The sequence below is a fragment of the Coregonus clupeaformis genome, chromosome 39, assembly GCF_020615455.1.
Source record: "Coregonus clupeaformis isolate EN_2021a chromosome 39, ASM2061545v1, whole genome shotgun sequence".
Lineage (NCBI taxonomy): Eukaryota > Metazoa > Chordata > Actinopteri > Salmoniformes > Salmonidae > Coregonus > Coregonus clupeaformis.
The window spans coordinates 4734235-4756734 of record NC_059230.1 but is presented as its reverse complement, the minus strand read 5'-3'; the positions used below and the strand labels follow the sequence as shown (position 1 = coordinate 4756734).

The 22500-nt window shown below is 43.5% G+C and overlaps 1 protein-coding gene across 9 annotated transcripts in view; it reads left to right on the top strand.

The window, feature by feature from the left end:
* Window positions 1-22500, top strand: part of dysf (dysferlin, limb girdle muscular dystrophy 2B (autosomal recessive)) — a 145388-nt gene that overhangs the window by 8697 nt on the left and 114191 nt on the right. For 8 of the 9 annotated variants that reach the window (XR_006657956.1, XM_045211867.1, XM_045211866.1 and 5 more), the window contains exons 2-3: window positions 16093-16148; window positions 16277-16368. Coding sequence is in view for 8 of the 9 variants with exons in the window: in XM_045211867.1 (XP_045067802.1) it covers window positions 16093-16148; window positions 16277-16368 (148 nt within the window). In the remaining variant the exon portion in view is untranslated. Of the gene's footprint in view, window positions 1-9320; window positions 9667-16092; window positions 16149-16276; window positions 16369-22500 lie in introns of those variants that run through there. The other variant, XM_045211870.1, reaches the window with a different exon arrangement.

The following is a 22500-nucleotide window of genomic DNA, read 5'->3' as shown; positions in this document are numbered from 1 at the left end:
CATTTATGTCGAATTTGTGAAGGCTTTTACCTCAACTACCTCAACTAGCCGGTGCCCCCGCACATTGACTCTGCAACGGTACCCCCCTGTATATATAGCCTCCCTACTGTCACTTTATTTTACTTCTGCTCTTTTTTTTCTCAACACTTTTTTTTGTTGTTGTTGTTTTATTTTTTACTTTTTTTGTTTAAAATAAATGCACTGTTGGTTAAGGGCTGTAAATAAGCATTTCAATGTAATGTCTGCACCTGTTGTATTCGGCGCATGTGACCAATAAAATTTGATTCAATTGATTTGATTTATAAGCTGCAGGTTTTCGAATTTGTATTTATTTTTACCTTTATTTTGACAGGGAAGACATATTGAGTCCTAGGTCTCTTTTCCAAATGTGCCCTGTATAATACAATATAAATATACATATTATACCCCCCCACCCACTGAACTGCAGCTCAGTTTCCACCTCTTTTTGTGGGCAGTGGGCACATACATAGCCTGTCTTCTCTTGAGAGCCAGGTCTGCTCTCTCTGTCTCTCTCTCTCTTTCTGTCTCTCTCTCTCTCTCTCTCTCTCTCTCTCTCTCTCTCTCTCTCTCTCTCTCTCTCTCTCTCTCTCTCTCCCTCTCTTTGTCTCTCTCTCTCTGTCTCTCTCTCTCTCTCTCTGTCTCTCTCTCTCTCTCTCTCTCTCTCTCTCTCTCTCTCTCTCTCTCTCTATCTCTATCTCTCTCTCTCTCTCTCTCTCTCTCTCTGTCTGTCTCTCTTTCTCTCTCTCTCTCTCTCTCAATTCAATTTCAATTTAAGGGCTTTATTGGCATGGGAAACGTGTGTTAACATTGCCAAAGCAAGTGAAGTAGATAGTAAACAAAAGTGAAATAAACAATAAATATTAACAGTAAACATTACACTCAGAAGTTTCAAAAGAATAAAGACATTTCAAATGCCATATTATGTATATATACAGTGTTGTAACAATGTGCAAATAGTTAAAGTACAAATGGGAAAATAAATAAACATAAATATGGGTTGTATTTACAATGGTGTTTGTTCTTCACTGGTTGCCCTTTTCTTGTGGCAACAGGTCATAAATCTTGCAGCTGTGATGGCACACTGTGGTTTTTCACCCAGTAGATAAGGGAGTTTATCAAAATTGGGTTTGTTTTCGAATTCTTTGTGGATCGCTGTAATCTGAGGGAAATATGTGTCTCTAATATGGTCATACATTTGGCAGGAGGTTAGGAAGTGCAGCTCAGTTTCCACCTCATTTTGTGGGCAGTGTGCACATAGCCTGTCTTCTCTTGAGAGCCAGGTCTGCCTACGGCGGCCTTTCTCAATAGCAAGGCTATGCTCACTGAGTCTGTACATAGTCAAAGCTTTCCTTAAGTTTGGGTCAGTCACAGTGGTCAAGTATTCTGCCACTGTGTACTCTCTGTTTAGGGCCAAATAGCATTATAGTTTGCTCTGTTTTTTTGTTTGTTCTTTCCAATGTGTCAAGTAATTCTCTTTTTGTTTTCTCATGATTTGGTTGGGTCTAGTTGTGTTGTTGTTGTTGTTGTTGTCCTGGGGCTGTGTGGGGTCTGTTTGTGTTTGTGAACAGAGCCCCAGGACAAGCTTACTTAGGGGACTCTTCTCCAAGTTCATCTCTCTGTAGGTGATGGCTTTTTTATGGAAGGTTTGGGAATCGCTTCCTTTTAAGTGGTTATAGAATTTAACGGCTCTTTTCTGGATTTTGATAATTAGCGGGTATTGGCCTAATTCTGCTCTGCATGCATTATTTGGTGTTTTACGTTGTACACGGAGGATGTTTTTGCAGAATTCTTAATGCAGAGTCTCAATTTGGTGTTTGTCCCATTTTGTGAATTCTTGGTTGGTGAGCGGACCCCAGACCTCAGAACCATAAAGGGCAATGGGTTCTATAACTGATTCAAGTATTTTTTAGCCAGATCCTAATTGGTATGTCAAATTTTATGTTCCTTTTGATGGCATAGAAGGCCCTTCTTGCCTTGTCTCTCAGATCGTTCACAGCTTTGTGGAAGTTACCTGTGGCGCTGATGTTTAGGCCGAGGTATGTATAGTTTTTTGTGTGCTCTAGGGCAACGGTGTCTAGATGGAATTTGTATTTGTGGTCCTGGCATCTGGACCTTTTTTGGAACACCATTATTTTTGTCTTACTGAGATTTACTGTCAGGGCCCAGGTCTGACAGAATCTGTGCAGAAGATCTAGGTGCTGCTGTAGGCCCTCCTTGGTTGGTGACAGAAGCACCAGATCGTCAGCAAACAGAAGACATTTGACTTCAAATTCTATTAGGGTGAGGCCGGCTGCTGCAGACTGTTCTAGTGCCCTCGCCAATTCGTTGACATATATGTTGAAGAGGGTGGGGCTTAAACTGCATCCCTGTCTCACCCCACGGCCCTGTGGAAAGAAATGTGTGTGTTTTTTGCCAATTTTAACCGCAAACTTCTTGTTTGTTTACATGGATTTTATAATGTCGTATGTTTTTCCCCCAACCCCACTTTCCATCAATTTGTATAGCAGACCCTCATGCCAAATTGAGTCAAAAGCTTTTTTGAAATCAACAAAGCATGAGAAGACTTTGCCTTTGTTTTGGTTTGTTTGTTTGTCAATTAGGGTGTGCAGGGTGAATACGTGGTCTGTCGTACGGTAATTTGGTAAAAAGCCAATTTGACATTTGCTCAGTACATTGTTTTCACTGAGGAAACGAACTAGTCTGCTGTTAATGACTAGTCTCTCTCTCTCTCTCTCTCTCTCTCTCTGTCTCCCTCTCTCTCTCTCTTTCTCTCCCTCTCTCTCTCTCTCTCTCTCTCTCTCTCTCTCTCTCTCTCTCTCTCTCTCTCTCACAGTCCCGCTTTAAATGACATTCAGCTTATAATGCCTTCATAAGCACTACATAAATGTGTTACAAAAGTATCTATAACCGTATGTCATGCTTTATAAAGGGCTCATAAATGTGGCATAAGTGTGTGTGACAATCACCAATGTCAAATGTGACATAACCCACTATGTCAAATGTGATATAAACATGTGCTTTATAAAGGTTGACGTGTTGCGCTGAAGGAAGACATACGCTCTAAAGGGATGTCATGTTAGTCACGTTACACCTAATCTCGTTCCCAGACACTTTCGTCCAAATGCCCGGTACGTCTTGTGGACCAACTCATCAAACCTGGCCTTCATTAGTTAGGGTTAGGTTTAAAATCCAATTTTAAGAAGATCAATTGTGGAAATGGGCAGGGTTTCGCAAATAATTATGACTTTTTGACTGTGTTAAGTAGTGACAATGATAGATACCTTACTCAGTAAGGTCACTCCTATAGAAATCTATGGTCACTCCCACTAAGAACATCTTTGAACGGTTGATATCCCAGGCTTATACGTCCTGTGTGTCCAATAGCCTGGGGAAGACGTTACACCAAGAAACACTTACCTTTGATGAAAGCCCCTCAACCTAAAGAAATTAAAAGTGTCTTTCTTCTGGAACAAAGTTATGTGTTGCTCAGTACACAAACGCAAACAACAACAACAACGAGAGCTATAGATTTTCCCTAGAGCTCAAAAAAAGTCATCCCCTGATGTGGTTTAAGCATCGTTGTGAACACAGAAAATCTAATTTTGTAGCTATTACAAAAGTGTGAAGAAACTGGAGGAAACCAGAAATCTGGAGAAAAAAAATCAAGAAAATGGAATTTGGGGAAAACAGAAGTAGGCAAAAAAATAAACATTGATTTTAAAATGGACCAATGCTTTTTGCATGACTGCACTTTAGAATGTGTGTCATCCTGCAGCACGGCATTATGGGAGAAGTTGAGTCCAATATTGACTATGCACCCAAGAGGGAAAGAGTTTGAGCCATCTTAGAAATGTTTTAGTGAAATATAACATATACAATTTAGCAGACACTATTTATCCAAAGCGACTGACATTCATGGGTGAATACATTTTTACATATGGGTGGTCCCGGTGATCGAACCCAATATCCTGGTGTTGCAATACTCTACTAAGATTACAAATGCTTTGTGAAGCCTCAATTTAACATGATTTATAAGGCCTTTATTAAGCAGTGCATTTTTACATTGTTGATTATGTCACACAGTTATGCTACATTTATGAACCCTTTAGAAAGCATGACATATGGTTACAGGTGACTTGCAACACATTTATGTCGCATTTGTGAAGGCTTTATAATCTGCAGGTTTTCTAATTTGTATTTATTTTTACCTTTATTTTGACAGGGAAGACATATTGAGTCCTAGGTCTCTTTTCCAAATGTGCCCTGTATAATACAATATAAATATACATATTATACCCCCCCCCCCACTGAACTGCAGCTCAGTTTCCACCTCTTTTTGTGGGCAGTGGGCACATACATAGCCTGGTCTGCTCTCTCTCTCTCTCTCTGTCTCTCTCTCTCTCTGTCTCTCTCTCTCTCTCTCTCTCTCTCTCTCTCTCTCTCTCTCTCTCTCTCTTCCCTCTCTGTCTGTCTCTCTCTCTCTCTCTCTCTCTCTCTTTCTCTCTCTCTCTCTCTCTCTCCCTCTCTGTCTGTCTCTCTCTCTCTCTCTCTCTCTCTCTCTCTCTCTCTCTCTCTCTCTCTCTCTCTCTCTCTCTCTCTCTCTCTCTCTCTCCCTCTCTGTCTGTCTCTCTCTCTCTCTCTCTCTCTCTCTCTCTCTCTCTCTCTCTCTCTCTCTCTCTCTCTCTCTCTCTCCCCTCTCTGTCTGTCTGTCTCTCTCTCTCTCTCTCTCTCTCTCTCTCTCTCTCTCTCTCTCTCTCTCTCTCTCTCTCTCTCTCTCTCTCTCTCTCTCTCTCTCTCTCTCTCTCTCTCTCTCTCTCTCTCAATCCTCTCTCTCTCACTCTCACTTACTCTCTCTCTTCTCTCTCTCCTTCTCTCTCTCTCTCTCTCTCTCTCTCTCTCTCTCTCTCTTTCTCTCTCTCTATCTCTCTCTCTCTCTCAATCCTCTCTCTCTTCTCTCTCTCTCTCACTCTTCTCTCTCTCTATTCTCTCTCACTCCCCCCTTCTCTCTCTCTCTCTCACTGGCACACACTGCTCATGTTGTCTCTGCCCTCAAGGTCACACATTCCTGAGGAAATACAAAATATTATTATATGCTTCAGGGATCATCTCCTCATATGACCCTATTTTAACCCTGTAGTCTAGAAAACGTATGTGGGTAATAATAATTATTCACATCATTGTGTGTCTGTGCTTACGCATACAACACCAGTGATACGAACCAGACACCGGTCCATAAAGGAAACGCTGCATCATGACTGTGATTGAGAGTGCCCCCCTGTGTTACCACGGTGATACCCTGTGTTACCACGGTGATACCCTGCGTTACCACGGTGGTACCCTGCGTTACCACGGTGATACCCTGCGTTACCACGGTGATACCCTGCGTTACCACGGTGATACCCTGCGTTACCACGGTGATACCCTGCGTTACCACGGTGATACCCTGTGTTACCACGGTGATCGGTCACAGCCAGACCCCATGCAGCAATGTGTTGATCTGATGCTGTCGTTATTATGTTCACACCCAGTGGTGTAGCCTTGAGCCTGGACATGTCTAACGGTAGACACTCACATGGGATGGCTTGTTTGCTTTTTTTCTCGTCAGGCGCTGCCTGATTGAGACTGTATGTGGCGCTGTCTGATTGAGACTGTAGGTGGCGCTGCCTGATTGAGACTGTAGGTGGCGCTGTCTGATTGAGACTGTAGGTGGCGCTGCCTGATTGAGACTGTAGGTGGCGCTGCCTGATTGAGACTGTAGGTGGTGCTGCCTGATTGAGACTGTAGGTGGCGCTGCCTGATTGAGACTGTAGGTGGCGCTGTCTGATTGACACTGTAGGTGGCGCTGCCTGATTGAGACTGTAGGTGGCGCTGTCTGATTGAGACTGTAGGTGGCGCTGCCTGATTGAGACTGTAGGTGGCGCTGTCTGATTGAGACTGTAGGTGGCGCTGCCTGATTGAGACTGTAGGTGGCGCTGTCTGATTGAGACTGTAGGTGGCGCTGCCTGATTGAGACTGTAGGTGGCGCTGCCTGATTGAGACTGTAGGTGGCGCTGTCTGATTGAGACTGTAGGTGGCGCTGTCTGATTGAGACTGTAGGTGGCGCTGTCTGATTGAGACTGTAGGTGGCGCTGTCTGATTGAGACTGTAGGTGGCGCTGCCTGATTGAGACTGTAGGTGGCGCTGCCTGATTGAGACTGTAGGTGGCGCTGCCTGATTGAGTGTTTCAGAGAATGTGTGTGTTGGTACTCTGCTGTTGTGGGCCTGCATTGTCTGAGTCAGGAATCCCACCAGATGCTTCTGACCAGATCTGTGAAGGGACACAGGAAGATACAGTTGTGAATGTCCCTTTATGAACACATCTACGGTCAGTATTGTTATTGTCATTGTGTGTGGTTTTGGTACAACGTTTTACGTGTGTCTGCTAACTACACACTACCAGTCAAAAGTTTGGACTCACTTACTCATTCAAGGGTTTTTCTTTATTTTTTACTATTTTTTTACATTGTAGAATAATAAAGTGGTTGTCCCACTGGCTATGAGGTGAATGCACCAATTTGTAAGTCGCTCTGGATAACAGCGTCTGCTAAATGACGTAAATGTAAACGTAGAATAATAGTGAAGACATCAAAACTGTGAAATAACACATGTGGAATCATGTAGTAACCCAAAAAAAAGTGTTAAACGAATCAAAATACATTTTATATTTGAGATTCTTCAAATAGCCACCCTTTGCCTTGATGACAGCTTTGCACACTCTTGGCATTCTCTCAACCAGCTTCACCTGGAATGATTTTCCAACAGTCTTGAAAAGAGTTCCCACATGTGCTGAGCACTTGTTGGCTGCGGTCCGACTCATCCCAAACCATCTCAATTGGGTTGAGGTTGGGGGATTGTGGAGGCCAGGTCATCTGATGCAGCATTCCATCACTCTCCTTCTTGGTCAAAAAGCCCTTACACAGCTTGGATGTGTGTTGGGTCATTGTCCTGTTGAAAAACAAATTATAGTCCCACTAAGCCCAAACCAGATGGAATGGCGTATCGCTGCAGAATGCTGTGGTAGCCGTGCTGGTTAAGTGTGCCTTGAATTCTCAATAAATCCCAGACAGTGTCACCAGCAAAGCACCCCCACACCATAACACCTCCTCCTCCATGCTTTACGGTGGGAACTACACATGCAGAGATCATCCGTTCACCCACACCGCGTCTCACAAAGACACGGCAGTTGGAACCAAACATCTCCAAATTGGACTCCAGACCAAAGGACACATTTCCACCGGTCTAATGTCCATTGCTCGTGTTTCTTGGCCCAAGCAGGTCTTCTTCTTCTTATTGGTGTCCTTTAGTAGTGTTTTTTTTGCAGCAATTCGACCATGAAGTCCTGATTCACGCAGTCTCCTCTGAACAGTTGATGTTGAGATGTGTCTGTTACTTGAACTCTGTGAAGCATTTATTTGGGCTGCAATTTCTGAGGCTGGTAACTCTAATGAACTTATCCTCTGCAGCAGAGGTAACTCTGGGTCTTCCATCCTTGTGGCGGTCCTCATGAGAGCCAGTTTCATCATAGCGCTTGATGGTTTTTGCGACTGCACTTGAAGAAACTTTCAAAGTTCTTGAAATGTTCCGGATTGACTGACCTTCATGTCTTAAAGTAATGATGGACTGTTATTTCTCTTTGCTTATTTGAGCTGTTCTATGGACTTGGTCTTTTACCAAATATGGCTATCTTCTGTATAACACCCCTACCTTGTCACAACACAACTGATTGGCTCAAACGCATTAAGAAGGAATGAAATTCAACAAATTAACCTTTAAGAAGGCACACCTGTTAATTGAAATGCATTCCAGGTGACTGCAGCGATATGCCATCCCATCTAGTTTGCACTTAGTGGGACTGTATTTTTTTTCAACAGGACAATGACCCAACACACCTCCAAGCTGTGTAAGGGCTATTTGACCAAGAAGGAGAGTGATGGAGTGCTGCATCAGATGACCTGGCCTCCACAATCCCCCGACCTCAACCCAATTGAGATAGTTGGGGATGAGTCGGACCGCAGAGTGAAGGAATAGCAGACAACAAGTGCTCAGCATATGTGGGAACTATTTCAAGACTGTTGGAAAAGCATTCCAGGTGAAGCTCGTTGAGAGAATGCCAAGAGTGTGCAAAGCTGTCATCAAGGCAAAGGGTGGCTATTTGAAGAATCTCAAATATAAAATATATTTTGATTTGTTTAACACTTTTTTGGTTACTACATGATTCCATATGTGTTATTTCATCGTTTTGATGTCTTCACTATTATTCTACAATGTAGAAATAAAGAAAAACCCTGGAATGAGTAGGTGTGTCCAAACTTTTGACCGGTACTGTATATACAGTGCATTCGGAAAGTATTCAGACCCTTCCCTTTTTCCACATTAAACAAAATGATTCTAAAATTGATCAAATTAATTTATTCCCTCATCAATCTACACTCAAAACCCAATAATGACAAAGTGAAAACAGGTTTGTATAAAACATTTTGCTAATTTTTTTCTCATAGTTTTTAGTGGTAGTATCTGACTGATCCTAGATCTGTGTTCGATCATCCCCTAAACATGCTGAACTAAACATCCCCTCTAATCAATGTCTATATACAGCTGTTCCTTGGAGACAGAAAAAGAGAGAGAGATTGAAAGTGAGATAAAGAAAAGATCAGAGGAGAAGAAAGAGAGAGAGAGAGAGAGAGAGAGAGAGAGAGAGAGAGAGAGAGAGAGAGAGAGAGAGAGAGAGAGAGAGAGAGAGAGAGAGAGAGAGAGAGAGAGAGAGAGAGAAGAGAGAGAGAGAGAGAGAGAGAGAGAGAGAGAGAGAGAGAGAGAGAGAGAGAGAGAGAGAGAGAGAGAGAGAGAGAGAGAGCGAGAGAGAGAGAGAGAGAGAGAGCGAGAGAGAGAGAGAGAGAGAGGGGGAGATATGTAAAAAGGGAGAGAGGAGAGAGGAGGAGAGAGAGGAAGATAGATTGTCTGGGTGATATAAATAGAGAGAGAGAGAGAGAGAGAGAGAGAGAGAGAGAGAGGAAGACAGATTGTCTGCGTGATATAAAGAGAGAGAGAGAGAGAGAGAGAGAGAGAGGAAGACAGATTGTCTGCATGATATAAAGAGAGAGAGAGAGAGAGAGGAAGAGAGGGAGGAAGAGAGAGCAGGAAATGTTGAGATTTCCTTTGTATTCACAGGGTGTGATGCTGGAGCTGGGGGGTAGTCCTATGAGTGAGTGTGTGTATGTTTGGAGAGGTCCCTGCTCGCTGGCGGTCTGTGTGTGTGAGAGGGAGAAGGAGATATCTTGAGACACCGGGTAGGGAAGGCAGTAGAAGACTCTTCAGCTTTGGACTACAACTTTGGACTATAGCTCATCATTTGGACTTGGTACCATTCCGGCGAAGGTGTGTGTGTGAGAATTTCAGACGTTCTCCTCACCTGTGAGAGCAGTATCAGTTTCGTTACCCGGGGTGCGATCGTCACTGGGATCGTTGCTAAGGGTCATCACCGTCGCCGGGTGCGTTGCCAGGTGTGTTGCCAGGGCGGCACCATGTTGAGGTGTGTTATCCAACGGGCCAACAATCTGCGGGTGAAGGATGGTCGGCTTAGTGACCCTCTGTGTGGCGTCATCTTCAGAGGTAATGGGGTAAGGGGTCAGAGGTGAAAGGGTGTAAGAGGTACACGCATTTTCTTCCTTGTAGTTAATTGATTGATTGATTAATGTCACTGATTGGTCAGAAAGTCCACTCACCTGGTGTCCCAGGTCAGTCCCTGACTAGATGGGAAAGATGGTATATCATTTAGGGTTGATTTCAGAAATGAACAGTGCTTGATAGCAATTTCATCCTTGGGTTATCTTCGAGAAACCTATTGCTTTACAGGAAAGAAGAGGAAGCTTCTGTGGTTTCATCATTATGGACATTTCTGTTTTTCCATTATTAGCTAATAATGTAAAGATGAAGAGATTTGATACATTACCACAGATATGTTATTACATTACCCGTTGCACGTTGTTATTATGTTCAGCAGTGACCGGTGGCTTTTCTTTATGAATGGAAAACTTCTGAATGTCATTTAACTTTTAAAGCAATAACACATTGTTCATATTATGTAATGAATTAAAATGTACTTCATTATGAATGATAAGGTATTACATTATAACAGGTGAGCACATTATCTTGTATTTTTCCATGACCTTTAATGTGATAATGTCTGTCTGACTAACATGGGAGGTTAACTTCTCTTCCTCTGTTTGTTCCATCCACTTCCTGTTCCTGGTGCCATCAGACTGACATGTGTGTCTTAGTTCCCATGGCAACGTGGCACCGCACCACAAGCCCGACTTTTATCGCTGTCCCTGGGAAACATGCAGTTAGTGATTTGACATGTTTCAGACTGTTTCTATAAATGAAAGTTATTTTGAGTCACTCTGGATAAGAGCGTCTGCTATTGCTGGTACCTTGTTGCATTATTCTCAGTGTATCTCAGCGTTAAGACAGTTGTTGCTCCCTGGTTCGTTGCTCTCTCTCTCTCTCTCTCTCTCTCTCTCTCTCTCTGTCTCTCTCTGTCTCTCTCTCTCTCTCTGTCTCTCTCTCTCTCTCTGTCTCTCTCTCTCTCTCTCTCTCTCTCTCTCTCTCTCTCTCTCTCTCTCTCTCTCTCTCTCTCTCTCTCTCTCTCTCTCTCTCTCTCTCGTATAATTGGTCACAGCAAGACTTGACCCTGTCGAATTGCGACAACTTCAGGAATTCAGCAAAGTGAATAAACACGCTCTCCGTCGCCTAACTTAGACCTCGTCCTGAATGGCACCCTATTCCCTTTGGAGTGCACTACGCACCCTGTTCCCTTTGGAGTGCACTACGTTTGAGCCCATAGAGAATAAAGGTGCCATTTGGGACGCAGTTCCCTGTTCATACAATACAGCAAGATCAGCATTACGCTAGAACATATTCCACCTCAATGTTTGTCTATATAACCGTGTCTATATAACCGTGTCTATATAACCGTGTCTATATAACCGTGTCTACATAACCGTGTCTATATAACCGTGTCTATATAACCGTGTCTATATAACCGTGTCTTTATAACCGTGTCTTTATAACCGTGTCTTTATAACCGTGTCTTTATAACCGTTTGCATTAAAAATAAGATGGAAATGGTGAGACAGATCTCCAAACCCAAGAGAGAAGAGATATTTCCCCCACTTCTCTCTCCATAGCTAGCTGGTTAGTCAGAGCAGGGAGGCTGTTCTGTAATGATGGCGTCTGATGTCTATAAATGGCCATGGTATCTGATGCTGAAAAAACACACAGAGATAGAGAGAGAGAGAGAGAGAGAGAGAGAGAGAGAGAGAGAGAGAGAGAGAGAGAGAGAGAGAGAGAGAGAGAGAGAGAGAGAGAGAGAGAGAGAGAGAGAGAGAGAGAGAGAGAGAGAGAGAGAGAGAGAGAGAGAGAGAGAGAGAGAGAGAGAGAGAGAGAGAGAGAGAGAGAGAGAGAGAGAGAGAGAGAGAGAGAGAGAGACAGAGAGAGAGAGAGAGAGAGAGAGAGAGAGAGAGAGAGATAGAGCGTTGGAATGCAAGTCATTGTTCTGAGAGCTCTGTTCTCTTGCTGCTGAAAGACAAAAAGAGAGAAGCGGGAGTTTGTGAAGTGCCAACTTGAGGATCTGTCAAGAGGATCCAAGCAGTGGAGGTGGAGAGGGGTGAGGAGAGAGGGTGAGGAGAGAGGTGAGGAGAGAGGGTCAGGAGAGAGGAGATGGGGTGACACGGGGTGAGGGAGTCTAAGGAGAGGAAATCCTCAATTCCTGTTTTTGAAGTCTTGGTGTTCCACACTTCAATAACTCCTCTCCATCAGTACATTGCCTTCCCATAGCTCTCCTATAGGCCTGATGTTTGTGTGTCAGGGCCTATTTTAAGACAGAAACTGTGACTGTGCCAAGTCGTGCCCCATTCATTCTGAACCAGGAAGGTAGCAGGAAGTGAACATTGCGTCACTTCCTGTTGGTGAGATATCATTCCAACAAAAGCTGCACACTTTCCTGGGAATTATGATGTAGGTATTTAAGGATAGGCTCGAATGCAAGTGTAGGCACACACACACACACACACACACACACACACTCACACACTCACAAACACACATACACACCCTGCCCGCTCTCTTTCCTCCGAAGGGTGGAGGTGTTTTGAAAATAACACTTTACAGGAATCGAACCCTGTAAAAAGCCAGATGCCAAAGTAGTCCCTCATCTCTGATAAATGGTAAAAAAATCTGTAAAAAACAAAATGGAGGAAGTGTTTTTAGGACTCTGACCACAATAGCGATTCTCCCTCTTCTTCCTTTCATGTGGAAAAGAACGTCCTACCCATGGGTTTATCTATCTACCCTCATGGACCAATATCTACACTACATGACCAAAAGTATGTGGACACCAGCTCGTCGATCATCTCATTTGGCGTTAATATGGAGTTGGTCCCCCCTTTGCTGCTATAACAGCCTCCACTCTTCTGGGAAGGCTTTCCACTAGATGTTGGAACATTGCGGCGGGGACTTGCTTCCATTCAGCCACAAGAGCATTGGTGAGGTCGGGCACTGATGTTGGGTAACTAGGCCTGGCTCGCAGTCGGCGTTCCAATTCATCCCAAAGGTGTTCGATGGGGTTGAGGTCAGGGCTCTGTGCAGGCCAGTCAAGTTCTTCCACACCGATCTCGACAAACCATTTCTGTATGGACCTCGCTTTGTGCACGGGGTCATTGTCATGCTGAAACAGGAAAGGGCCTTCCCCAAACTGTTCCCACAAGATTTCCCTTCACTGGAACTAAGGGGCGTAGCCCGAAACATAAAAAAACAGCCCCAGACCATTACTCCTCCTCCACCAAACTTTACAGTTGCCACTATGCATTGGAGGTAGCATCAGCCAAACCTGGCATCAGCCAAACCCAGATTCGTCCGTCGGACTGCCAGATGGTGAAGCGTGATTAATCACTCCAGAGAACGCATTTCCACTGCTCCAGAGTCCAATGGCGGCGAGCTTTACACCACTCCAGCCGACGCTTGGCATTGCGCATGGTGATCTTAGGCTTGTGTGCGGCTGCTTGGCCATGGAAACCCATTTCATGAAGCTCCTGATGAATAGTTATTGTGCTGAAGATGCTTCCAGAGGCAGTTTGGAACTCGTTAGTGAATGCTGCAACTGAGGACAGACGATTTTTACACGCTACGCGCTTCAGCACTCAGCGGTCCCGTTCTGTGAGCTCGTGTGGCCTACCACTTCGCGGCTGAGCCATTGTTGCTCCTAGAAGTTTCCACTTCACAATAACAGCACTTACAGTTGACTGGGGCAGCTCTAGCAGGGCAGAAATCTGACGAACTGACTTGTGGCATCCCATGACGGTGCCACGTTGAAAGTCACTGAGCTCTTCAGTAAGGCCATTCTACTACCAATGTTTGTCTATGGAGATTGCATGGCTGTGTGCTCGATTTTATACACTTGTCAGTAACGGGTGTGGCTGAAATAGCCGAATCCACAAATTTGAAAGGGTGTTCACATACGTCATTTGTATATCGATCTATCGATCTATCGATCTATCGATCTATCGGTCTATCGGTCTATCGGTCTATCGGTCTATCGATCTATCGGTCTATCGATCTATCGGTCTATCGGTCTACCGATCTATCGGTCTATCGGTCTATCGATCTATCGATCTATCGGTCTATCGGTCTATCGATCTATCGGTCTATCGGTCTATCGATCTATCGGTCTATCGATCTATCGGTCTATCGGTCTATCGATCTATCGATCTATCGGTCTATCGGTCTATCTGGCCTGATACACTGGACACATAACTAAGCCAAGTGTGAGATGCAATGACATTGAAATTATATTCTAATAATGTGTGTGTGTGAGTGTTTAATATGTGCAGGACCGTCTGTGTGTGTCAGAGAACATGGCCTTATTTCTATTACAGCGTATTGGATGACTGTCATTCATCTTCCATTCACCCAGTTCAATGTAACATCGACAGGTTTAGGCTACTACATGATACTTGTATTTTCCTTATACCCATCATGAGGTTGCTACAGTCTAGCCTATGAATGAATGTTGACAACGTAGGTGGACACAGGTCGAGAGACACATTTGAGGCGACAGACAGTGACACATGGACAGACAGTGACACATTCAATACCGCCTTGCACACTCTTGCCTGCATCTAGCTGATCTAGGGTGTAATCATTAGTCCAACAGTTACAAACAAGAGTTTCTATTGGACAAATTCAGGTATGTTTTATCCCTGTTTTGTTCCGTTTGCTTCCGTTTAAGAAAAGTTTTTCAACAGAATCGTCCGGAATGAATACACCCCTGATCACACGCAAACACAGTTCACTTTCATAGCAGCCACGTTGTATTCCTTATCGCAGCTATGCACTCTCCTCCTCTCACCTTTTCCCTTCGCTTGTGGACTTCAATGCACAACACATCAACTGTATGTGACCAGGGGAAAAAACCTTTCCAAGCCAAACCATGTCATAACCGCTACACACAGCCTACATCGTTGTCCCCATATTAGCTAAAGTAACGTCCATAGTCAACATAGTTAATAGAACTAATGCGTTAGTAAACCCGCTACAATCATGCGGTAACGTTACAGTGTACAGTCAGTAAGCAGTTTAGCACTTACACCGGCGGGTAAGTCAAACCAAAAGCTTACCTTGACTTGGAAGAGTTACAGTGTTGTGTTGGATAGCCATAGCCAGCTAGCTAACATAACATCCCTCTGTTTGAGCCGGGTGTTTGAGTAGGCTAAACTAGCTAGCTGCATTTGCAAGCTAAGTAAGTGAAACTGAATGTGAAAAAATAAATGACAATCTCTCTCTCTCTCTCTTGCTTCTTCTTCATTTTTAAATACATTAATTTGTTGAAAACTGTCCAACTATTGGCTTTCTCTCTCTTTGAGTCAACTACTCACCACATTTCATGCACTGCAGTGCTAGCTAGCTGTAGCTTATGCTTTCAGTACTAGATTCATTCTCTGATCCTTTGATTGGGTGGACAACGTCAGTTCATGGGGCAAGAGCTCTGATAGGTTGGAGGTCGTTGTCCAGAAGTTGTCATAATTACTGTGAAAGTCTATGGAAGCGGGTGAGAACCACGAGCCTCCTAGGTTTTGTATTGAAGTCAATGTACCCAGAGGAGGACGGAAGCTAGCTGTCCTCCGGCTACACCGTGGTGCTACCCTACAGAGTGCTGTTGAGGCTACAGTAGACCATTGAAAAATAGTGTGTTTTAATATTTTTTGGGGGGTAAAATGTGATTATATTTAGTTTAATCTAAAAGGATAACTTTTTAAATGTTTCACAATTTGTATTTCTATGAAATTCACTGAGGAGGTGGTCCTCCCCTTCCTCCTCTGAAGAGCCTCCACAGGTGTGTGTGTGTGTGTGTGTGTCTGTGTGTGTGTGTGTGTGTGTGTGTGTCTGTGTGTGTCTGTGTGTGTGTGTCTGTGTGTGTGTGTATGTGTGTGTGTGTGTCTGTGTGTGTGTGTGTGTATGTGTGTGTCTGTGTGTCTGTGTGTCTGTGTGTCTGTGTGTCTGTGTGTGTGTGTGTGTGTGTGTGTGTGTGTGTGTGTGTGTCTGTGTGTATGTGTGTGTCTGTGTCTGTGTCTGTGTGTGTGTGTGTGTGTGTGTGTGTGTGTGTGTGTGTGTGTGTGTGTGTGTGTGTGTGTGTGTGTGTGTGTGTGTGTGTGTGTGTGTGTATCTCTGGGTGTTCTACCTGTAAAAAGGTGAGGTAGTGTTCTGTAATAAGATAACCTCCATCCATCTCCCTGCTGGCATTTTCTTGGTCTGTCACTCTGACTACTTCCTGTTTCTACTTCCTGCTTCCTGTTAGAATGTTGATTGACAGGAAGTCACTGCTCAGAACCTCTATGTTACAGGAAGTACTGCTTTGTCCAACACGATTACTGCCTAGCCAAGTCTCTGCAGGGACTGATGATAAACTCATTGATAATGTTAACAGATTTAAAAAATATATTTAAAAAATTCGAATTCTTCTTCTCTCCTCTTGTTTTCCAGGAGCGAAAAAGAAGACAAAAGTCATCAAGAATAACATCAACCCTGTCTGGAATGAGGTGTGGTATACAGTCTGATATACCACTGCTTTCAACCAATCAGCATTCAGGGCTCGAACCACCCGGTTTATAATATACAGTACTGATATACTGTACTCTATAATTAATTTGCCTGTCGTCTTTCCCAGGGTTTTGAGTGGGACCTGAAGGGAATACCTCTGGATTCAGGAGCTGAGCTTCATTTGGTGGTCAAGGACCATGAGAAGATGGGGAGGAACAGGTACAGTTACAGTTTGTGTGTGTGTGTGTGTGTGTGCGTTTAGGTGTGTGTGTGTGTGTTTGAGCTTCATGTGCTGATCAAGGACCATGAGAAGATGGGGAGGAACAGGTACAGTTACAGTTTGTGTGTGTGTGTGTGTGTGTGTGTGCGTTTAGGTGTGTGTGTGTGTGTTTGAGCTTCATGTGCTGATCAAGGACCATGAGAAGACGGGAAGGAACAGTACAGTGTACAGTGAGTTCAGGAAATGACCTGGGAAGCTTCTAACCTTTTTAATGAGGTAATTGGTAGCGAGTCTGTTTCGGGTCTATTGCCAGCTCCTTACCAAACACATGTTTAGCTTGTTGGAGGGTGCCCAAACAGATCTAGATAAATACAGTGCATTCGGAAAGTATTCAGACCCCTTGACCGTTTCCACATTTTGTTACGTTACAGACTTATTCTAAAATGGATAAAATAATTGTTTCCCCTCCTCAATCTACACACAATACCCCATAATGACAAAGCAAAAACAGGTTTTTAGAAATGTTTGCAAATGTATTAAAAATAAAAAAAACAGAAATACCTTATTTACATAAGTATTCAGACCCTTTGCTTTGAGACTCAAAATTGAGCTCAGATGCATTCTGCTTCCATTGATCATCCTTGAGATGTTTCTACAACTTGATTGGAGTCCACCTGCGGTAAATTGGACATGATTTTGAAAGGCACACACCAGTCTGTCTAAAGTCCCACAGTTGACAGTGCATGTCAGAGCAAAAACCAAGCCATGAGGTCGAAGGAATTGTCTGTAGAGCTCCGAGACAGGATAATGTCGAGGCACAGATCTGGGGAAGGGTACCCGAAAAATATCTGCAGCATTGAAGGTCCGCAAGAACACAGTGGCCTCCATCATTCTTAAATGGAAGAAGTTTGGAACAACAAAGACTCTTCCTAGAGCTGGCCGCCCGGCCAAACTGAGCAATCGGGGGAGAAGGGCCTTGCTCAGGGAGGTGACCAAGAACCCGATGTTCACTCTGACAGAGCTCCAGAGTTCCTCTGTGGAGATGGGAGAACCTTCCAGAAGAACAACCATCTCTGCAGCACTCCACCAATCAGGCCTTATGGTGGAGTGGCCAGAAGGAAGCCACTCCTCAGTAAAAGGCACATGACAGCCCTCTTGGAGTTTGCCAAAAGACACCTAAAGACTCTCAGACTATGAGAAACAAGATTCTCTGGTCTGATGAAACCAAGATTGAACTCTTTGGCCTGAATGCCAAGCGTCACGTCTGGAGGAAACCTGGCACCAACCCTACGGTGAAGTATGGTGGTGGCAGCATCATGCTGTGGGGATGTTTTTCAGCGGCAGGAACTTGGAGACTAGTCAGGATCGAGGGAAAGATGAACGGAGCAAAGTACATAGAGATCCTTGATGAAAATCTGCTCCAGAGCGCTCAGGACCTCAGACTGGGGTGAACGTTCACCTTCCAACATGACAACGACCCTAAGCACACAGCCAAGACAACGCAGGAGTGGCTTCGGGAGTCTCTGAAGGTCCTTGGTATTTTGGTATTTTATTAGGATCCCCATTAGCTGTTGCAAAAGCAGCAGCTACTCTTCCTGGAGTCCACACAAAACATAAAACATGACATAATACAGAACATTAATAATAGACAAGAACAGCGCGGAATACATATATATATTTTTTTAAGGCACATGTAGCCTACATATCAATACATACACACAAACTATCTAGGTCAAATAGGGGAGAGGCGTTGTGCCGTGAGGTGTTGCTTTATCTGTTTTCTGAAACCAGGTTTGCTGTTTATTTGAGCCATATAAGATGGAAGGGAGTTCCATGCAATAATGGTTCTATATAATACTGTACACTTTCTTGAATTTGTTCTGGATTTGGGGACTGTGAAAAGACCCCTGGTGGCATGTCTGGTGGAGTAAGTGTGTGTAAGTTGACAAAGCAAACAATTTAGGATTTTCAACACATTAATGTTTCTTATAAAAATAAGATCCTTAAGAAGTGATGCAGTCAGTCTCTCCTCAACTCTTAGCCAAGAGAGACTGGCATGCATAGTATTTATATCAGCCCTCTGATTACAATGAAGAGCAAGACGTGTGGCTCTGAGTGGCCCAGCTAAAGCCCAGACTTGAACCCGATCGAACATCTCTGGAGAGACCTGAAAATAGCTGTGCAGCGACGCTCCCCATCCAGCCTTACAGAGCTTGAGAGGATCTGCAGAGAAGAATGGGAGAAACTCCCCAAATACAGGTGTGCTAAGCTTGTAGCATCATACTCAAGAAGACTCAAGACTGTAATCGCTGCCAAAGGTGCTTCAACAAAGTACTGAGTAAAGGGTCTGAATACTTATGTAAATGTGATATTTCAGTTTTTTATTTGTAATACATTTGTAAAGATTTATAAAAACCTGGAAAAATGTGGAAAAAGTAAATGTATCTGAATACTTTCCGAAAGTACTGCATGTCACAACTTCATATAATACAAATCATTTCTCAGATCCCAGAATAAACAGCCTTGGGAATGTTTCCTCAGATCCCAGAAAAGACAGTATTGGGAATTTTTCCTCAGATTCCAGAATAGACAGCATTGGGAATGTTTCCTCAGATCCCAGAATAGACAGCATTGGGAATGTTTCCTCAGATCCCAGAATAGACAGCATTGGGAAAGTTTTCCTCAGATCCCAGAATAGACAGCATTGGGAAAGTTTTCCTCAGATCCCAGAATAGACAGCATTGGGAAAGTTTTCCTCAGATCCCAGAATAGACAGCATTGGGAATGTTTCCTCAGATTCCAGAATAGACTGCATTGGGAATGTTTCCTCAGATTCCAGAATAGACAGCATTGGGAAGTTTTCCTCAGATCCCAGAATTCACAGCATTGGGAATGTTTCCTCAGATTCCAGAATAGACAGCATTGGGAAAGTTTTCCTCAGATCCCAGAATAGACAGCATTGGGGGAGGTTTTCCTCAGATCCTAGAATAGAAGTATTGGGAATGTTTCCTCAGATTCCAGAATAGACAGCATTGGGAATGTTTCCTCAGATTCCAGAATAGACATCATTGGGAATGTTTCCTCAGATTCCAGAATAGACAGCATTGGGGAAAGTTTTCCTCAGATTCCAGAATAGACAGCATTGGGGAAAGTTTTCCTCAGATTCCAGAATAGACAGCATTGGGGAAGGTTTTCCTCAGATCCCAGAATAGAAGTATTGGGAATGTTTCCTCAGATCCCAGAATAGACAGCATTGGGAATGTTTTCTCAGATCCCAGAACAGACAGTATTGGGGAAAGTTTTCATCAGATTCCAGAATAGACAGCATTGGGGAAAGTTTTCCTCAGATCCCAGAATAGACAGCATTGGGGAAGGTTTTCCTCAGATCCCAGAATAGAAGTATTGGGAATGTTTCCTCAGATTCCAGAATAGACAGCATTGGGAATATTTCCTCAGATTCCAGAATAGACAGCATTGGGAATGTTTCCTCAGATTCCAGAATAGACAGCATTGGGGAAAGTTTTCCTCAGATCCCAGAACAGATAGCATTGGGAAAGTTTGTACTCAGATCCCAGAATAGACAGCATTGGGAAAGTTTCCCTCAGATTCCAGAATAGACAGCATTGGGGAAGGTTTTCCTCAGATCCCAGAATAGAAGTATTGGGAATGTTTCCTCAGATCCCAGAATAGACAGCATTGGGAATGTTTTCTCAGATCCCAGAACAGACAGTATTGGGGAAAGTTTTCATCAGATTCCAGAATAGACAGCATTGGGGAAAGTTTTCCTCAGATCCCAGAATAGACAGCATTGGGGAAGGTTTTCCTCAGATCCCAGAATAGAAGTATTGGGAATGTTTCCTCAGATTCCAGAATAGACAGCATTGGGAATATTTCCTCAGATTCCAGAATAGACAGCATTGGGAATGTTTCCTCAGATTCCAGAATAGACAGCATTGGGGAAAGTTTTCCTCAGATCCCAGAACAGATAGCATTGGGAAAGTTTGTACTCAGATCCCAGAATAGACAGCATTGGGAAAGTTTCCCTCAGATTCCAGAATAGACAGCATTGGGAATGTTTCCTCAGATTCCAGAATAGACAGCATTGGGAAGTTTTCCTCAGATCCCAGAATAGACAGCATTGGGAATGTTTCCTCAGATTCCAGAATAGACAGCATTGGGAAGTTTTCCTCAGATCCCAGAATAGACAGCATTGGGAATGTTTCCTCAGATTCCAGAATAGACAGTATTGGGGAAAGTTTTCCTCAGATCCCAGAATAGACAGCATTGGGAAAGTTTTCCTCAGATCCCAGAATAGACAGTTTGGAGCATTGGGAAAGTGTGTGTGTGTGCCTTGGGAAGTTATCGTTAGCTTCCATAGTGATCATTCCTGCTGATAACAGCAGGAAAACACATAAGGAATGCTCCATTGTGATATTGGACAGAAGGGAGGATGGACCGGTCTATTCCACTCAGAGACTGGGGTGGGGAGAGTTGGTCTCTCTGAGGAACTTAGCTTATGATGTTTTGTTTGTTGGTACATTCCAATAAACTGACAAGCTAAGAGAATTCCAGAGAGGGACAGATCTGTTTGGTGTGACAATGACCATAGGAGTGTTCGATACAACAGATTTGAGACCAAACTAGTGACAATGATACAATATTTAGATGCAATGTATGTCTAGCTACATGTAATTGTCACTGACCAGGTTCGAACCCAGGGTCTCTTGCTGCAAGACTGTGTTTGCCCGCTGAGCTAAAGCTTAAGGCTAGGGCCCAGGATTCTAAGATGGTAAAACGATTAGTTTGGAGATCACAATGAAGTTAGGGCTATGGAATCTACGGAATGTGGCCATGTTATCGGGGGCAACGCAGCCAGAGAGAGGGAGGAGTCACGTAAGCAAGGGACTTCCTGTTTACTCGTCATGGTAACACTTACTGGTCTGTACGGTGGCTCTGCCAATAGCAGTTAAGATGCCTTCATGGGTAACGTTGTGCTTGATTCCATCTCTTGATTCCTTCACAGATCTGACGTTGCTGGATAGGTGTCAGTAGTGTAGTAATGTAGTAATGATGTAGTAATGTAGTAATGTAGTAATGTAGTAATGATGTAGTAATGTAGTAATGTAGTAATGTAGTAATGTAGTAATGATGTAGTAATGTAGCAATGTAGTAATGTAGTAATGTAGTAATGATGTAGTAATGTAGTAATGTAGTAATGTAGTAATGTAGTAATGATGTAGTAATGTAGTAATGTAGTAATGATGTAGTAATGATGTAGTAATGATGTAGTAATGTAGTAATGTAGTAATGTAGTAATGTAGTAATGTAGTAATGATGTAGTAATGTAGTAATGTAGTAATGATGTAGTAATGTAGTAATGTAGTAATGTAGTAACCTTGATTTGTAATAACAGGTGACGTGTGACCTCCGCCATGTTGCTTACATTTATTCAGTCCTCTTGATCTTTAAAAACTTAAAGGGTTTGGGTTAGAGTAGGAATCCACTTCTCTATGTCCAATATCATTGATGTTGTAGCCTTGTTGTTGCTGTTGTTGTTGTTGTTGTTGTTGTTGTTAATTGGGTGATCGTTTCATTGAACAACCTGTAACCTGTTTACTGCCGGTGTGAATTAATTCATGAACATGTTCTCTGAGGAAATCCCTAACGATGGAACACTCCCAGAATGCATTGTTTCTGTCCGAATCACCAGGTGTACCGTTAGAATGCCGATCGGAGTTCCAATCACTAATCAGGGTTCCATTGTCTCCACTGGAACATTCTGGCAGTGTTAGTATCGCTTCTCTGACCCCATATAACAAGACAATGCTTGTTAATAGCTATTGAATAGCTGATTAGCTTCCCTGCTACAATAAGGTTTTGGACAAAAGGGGCCCAAGTCAACATAGGTCCTAAGGAGTCTAGACAATGGCACCCAGCTCTGTTCAAGGACAGGTTGGAATAACACCAGACATGGGAGAATGTCTGGTGCATTCTAGCATTCTAGCATTCTCACAATCTAGCATTCTCACATTCTTAGTGCATTAGCATTGCTTCCCTGTCTCCATTTCACTGGGCTAATGGCTACTGAATAGCTGAATAGACAGCTACCCTCTGGGATGTCCAGCTAGCCT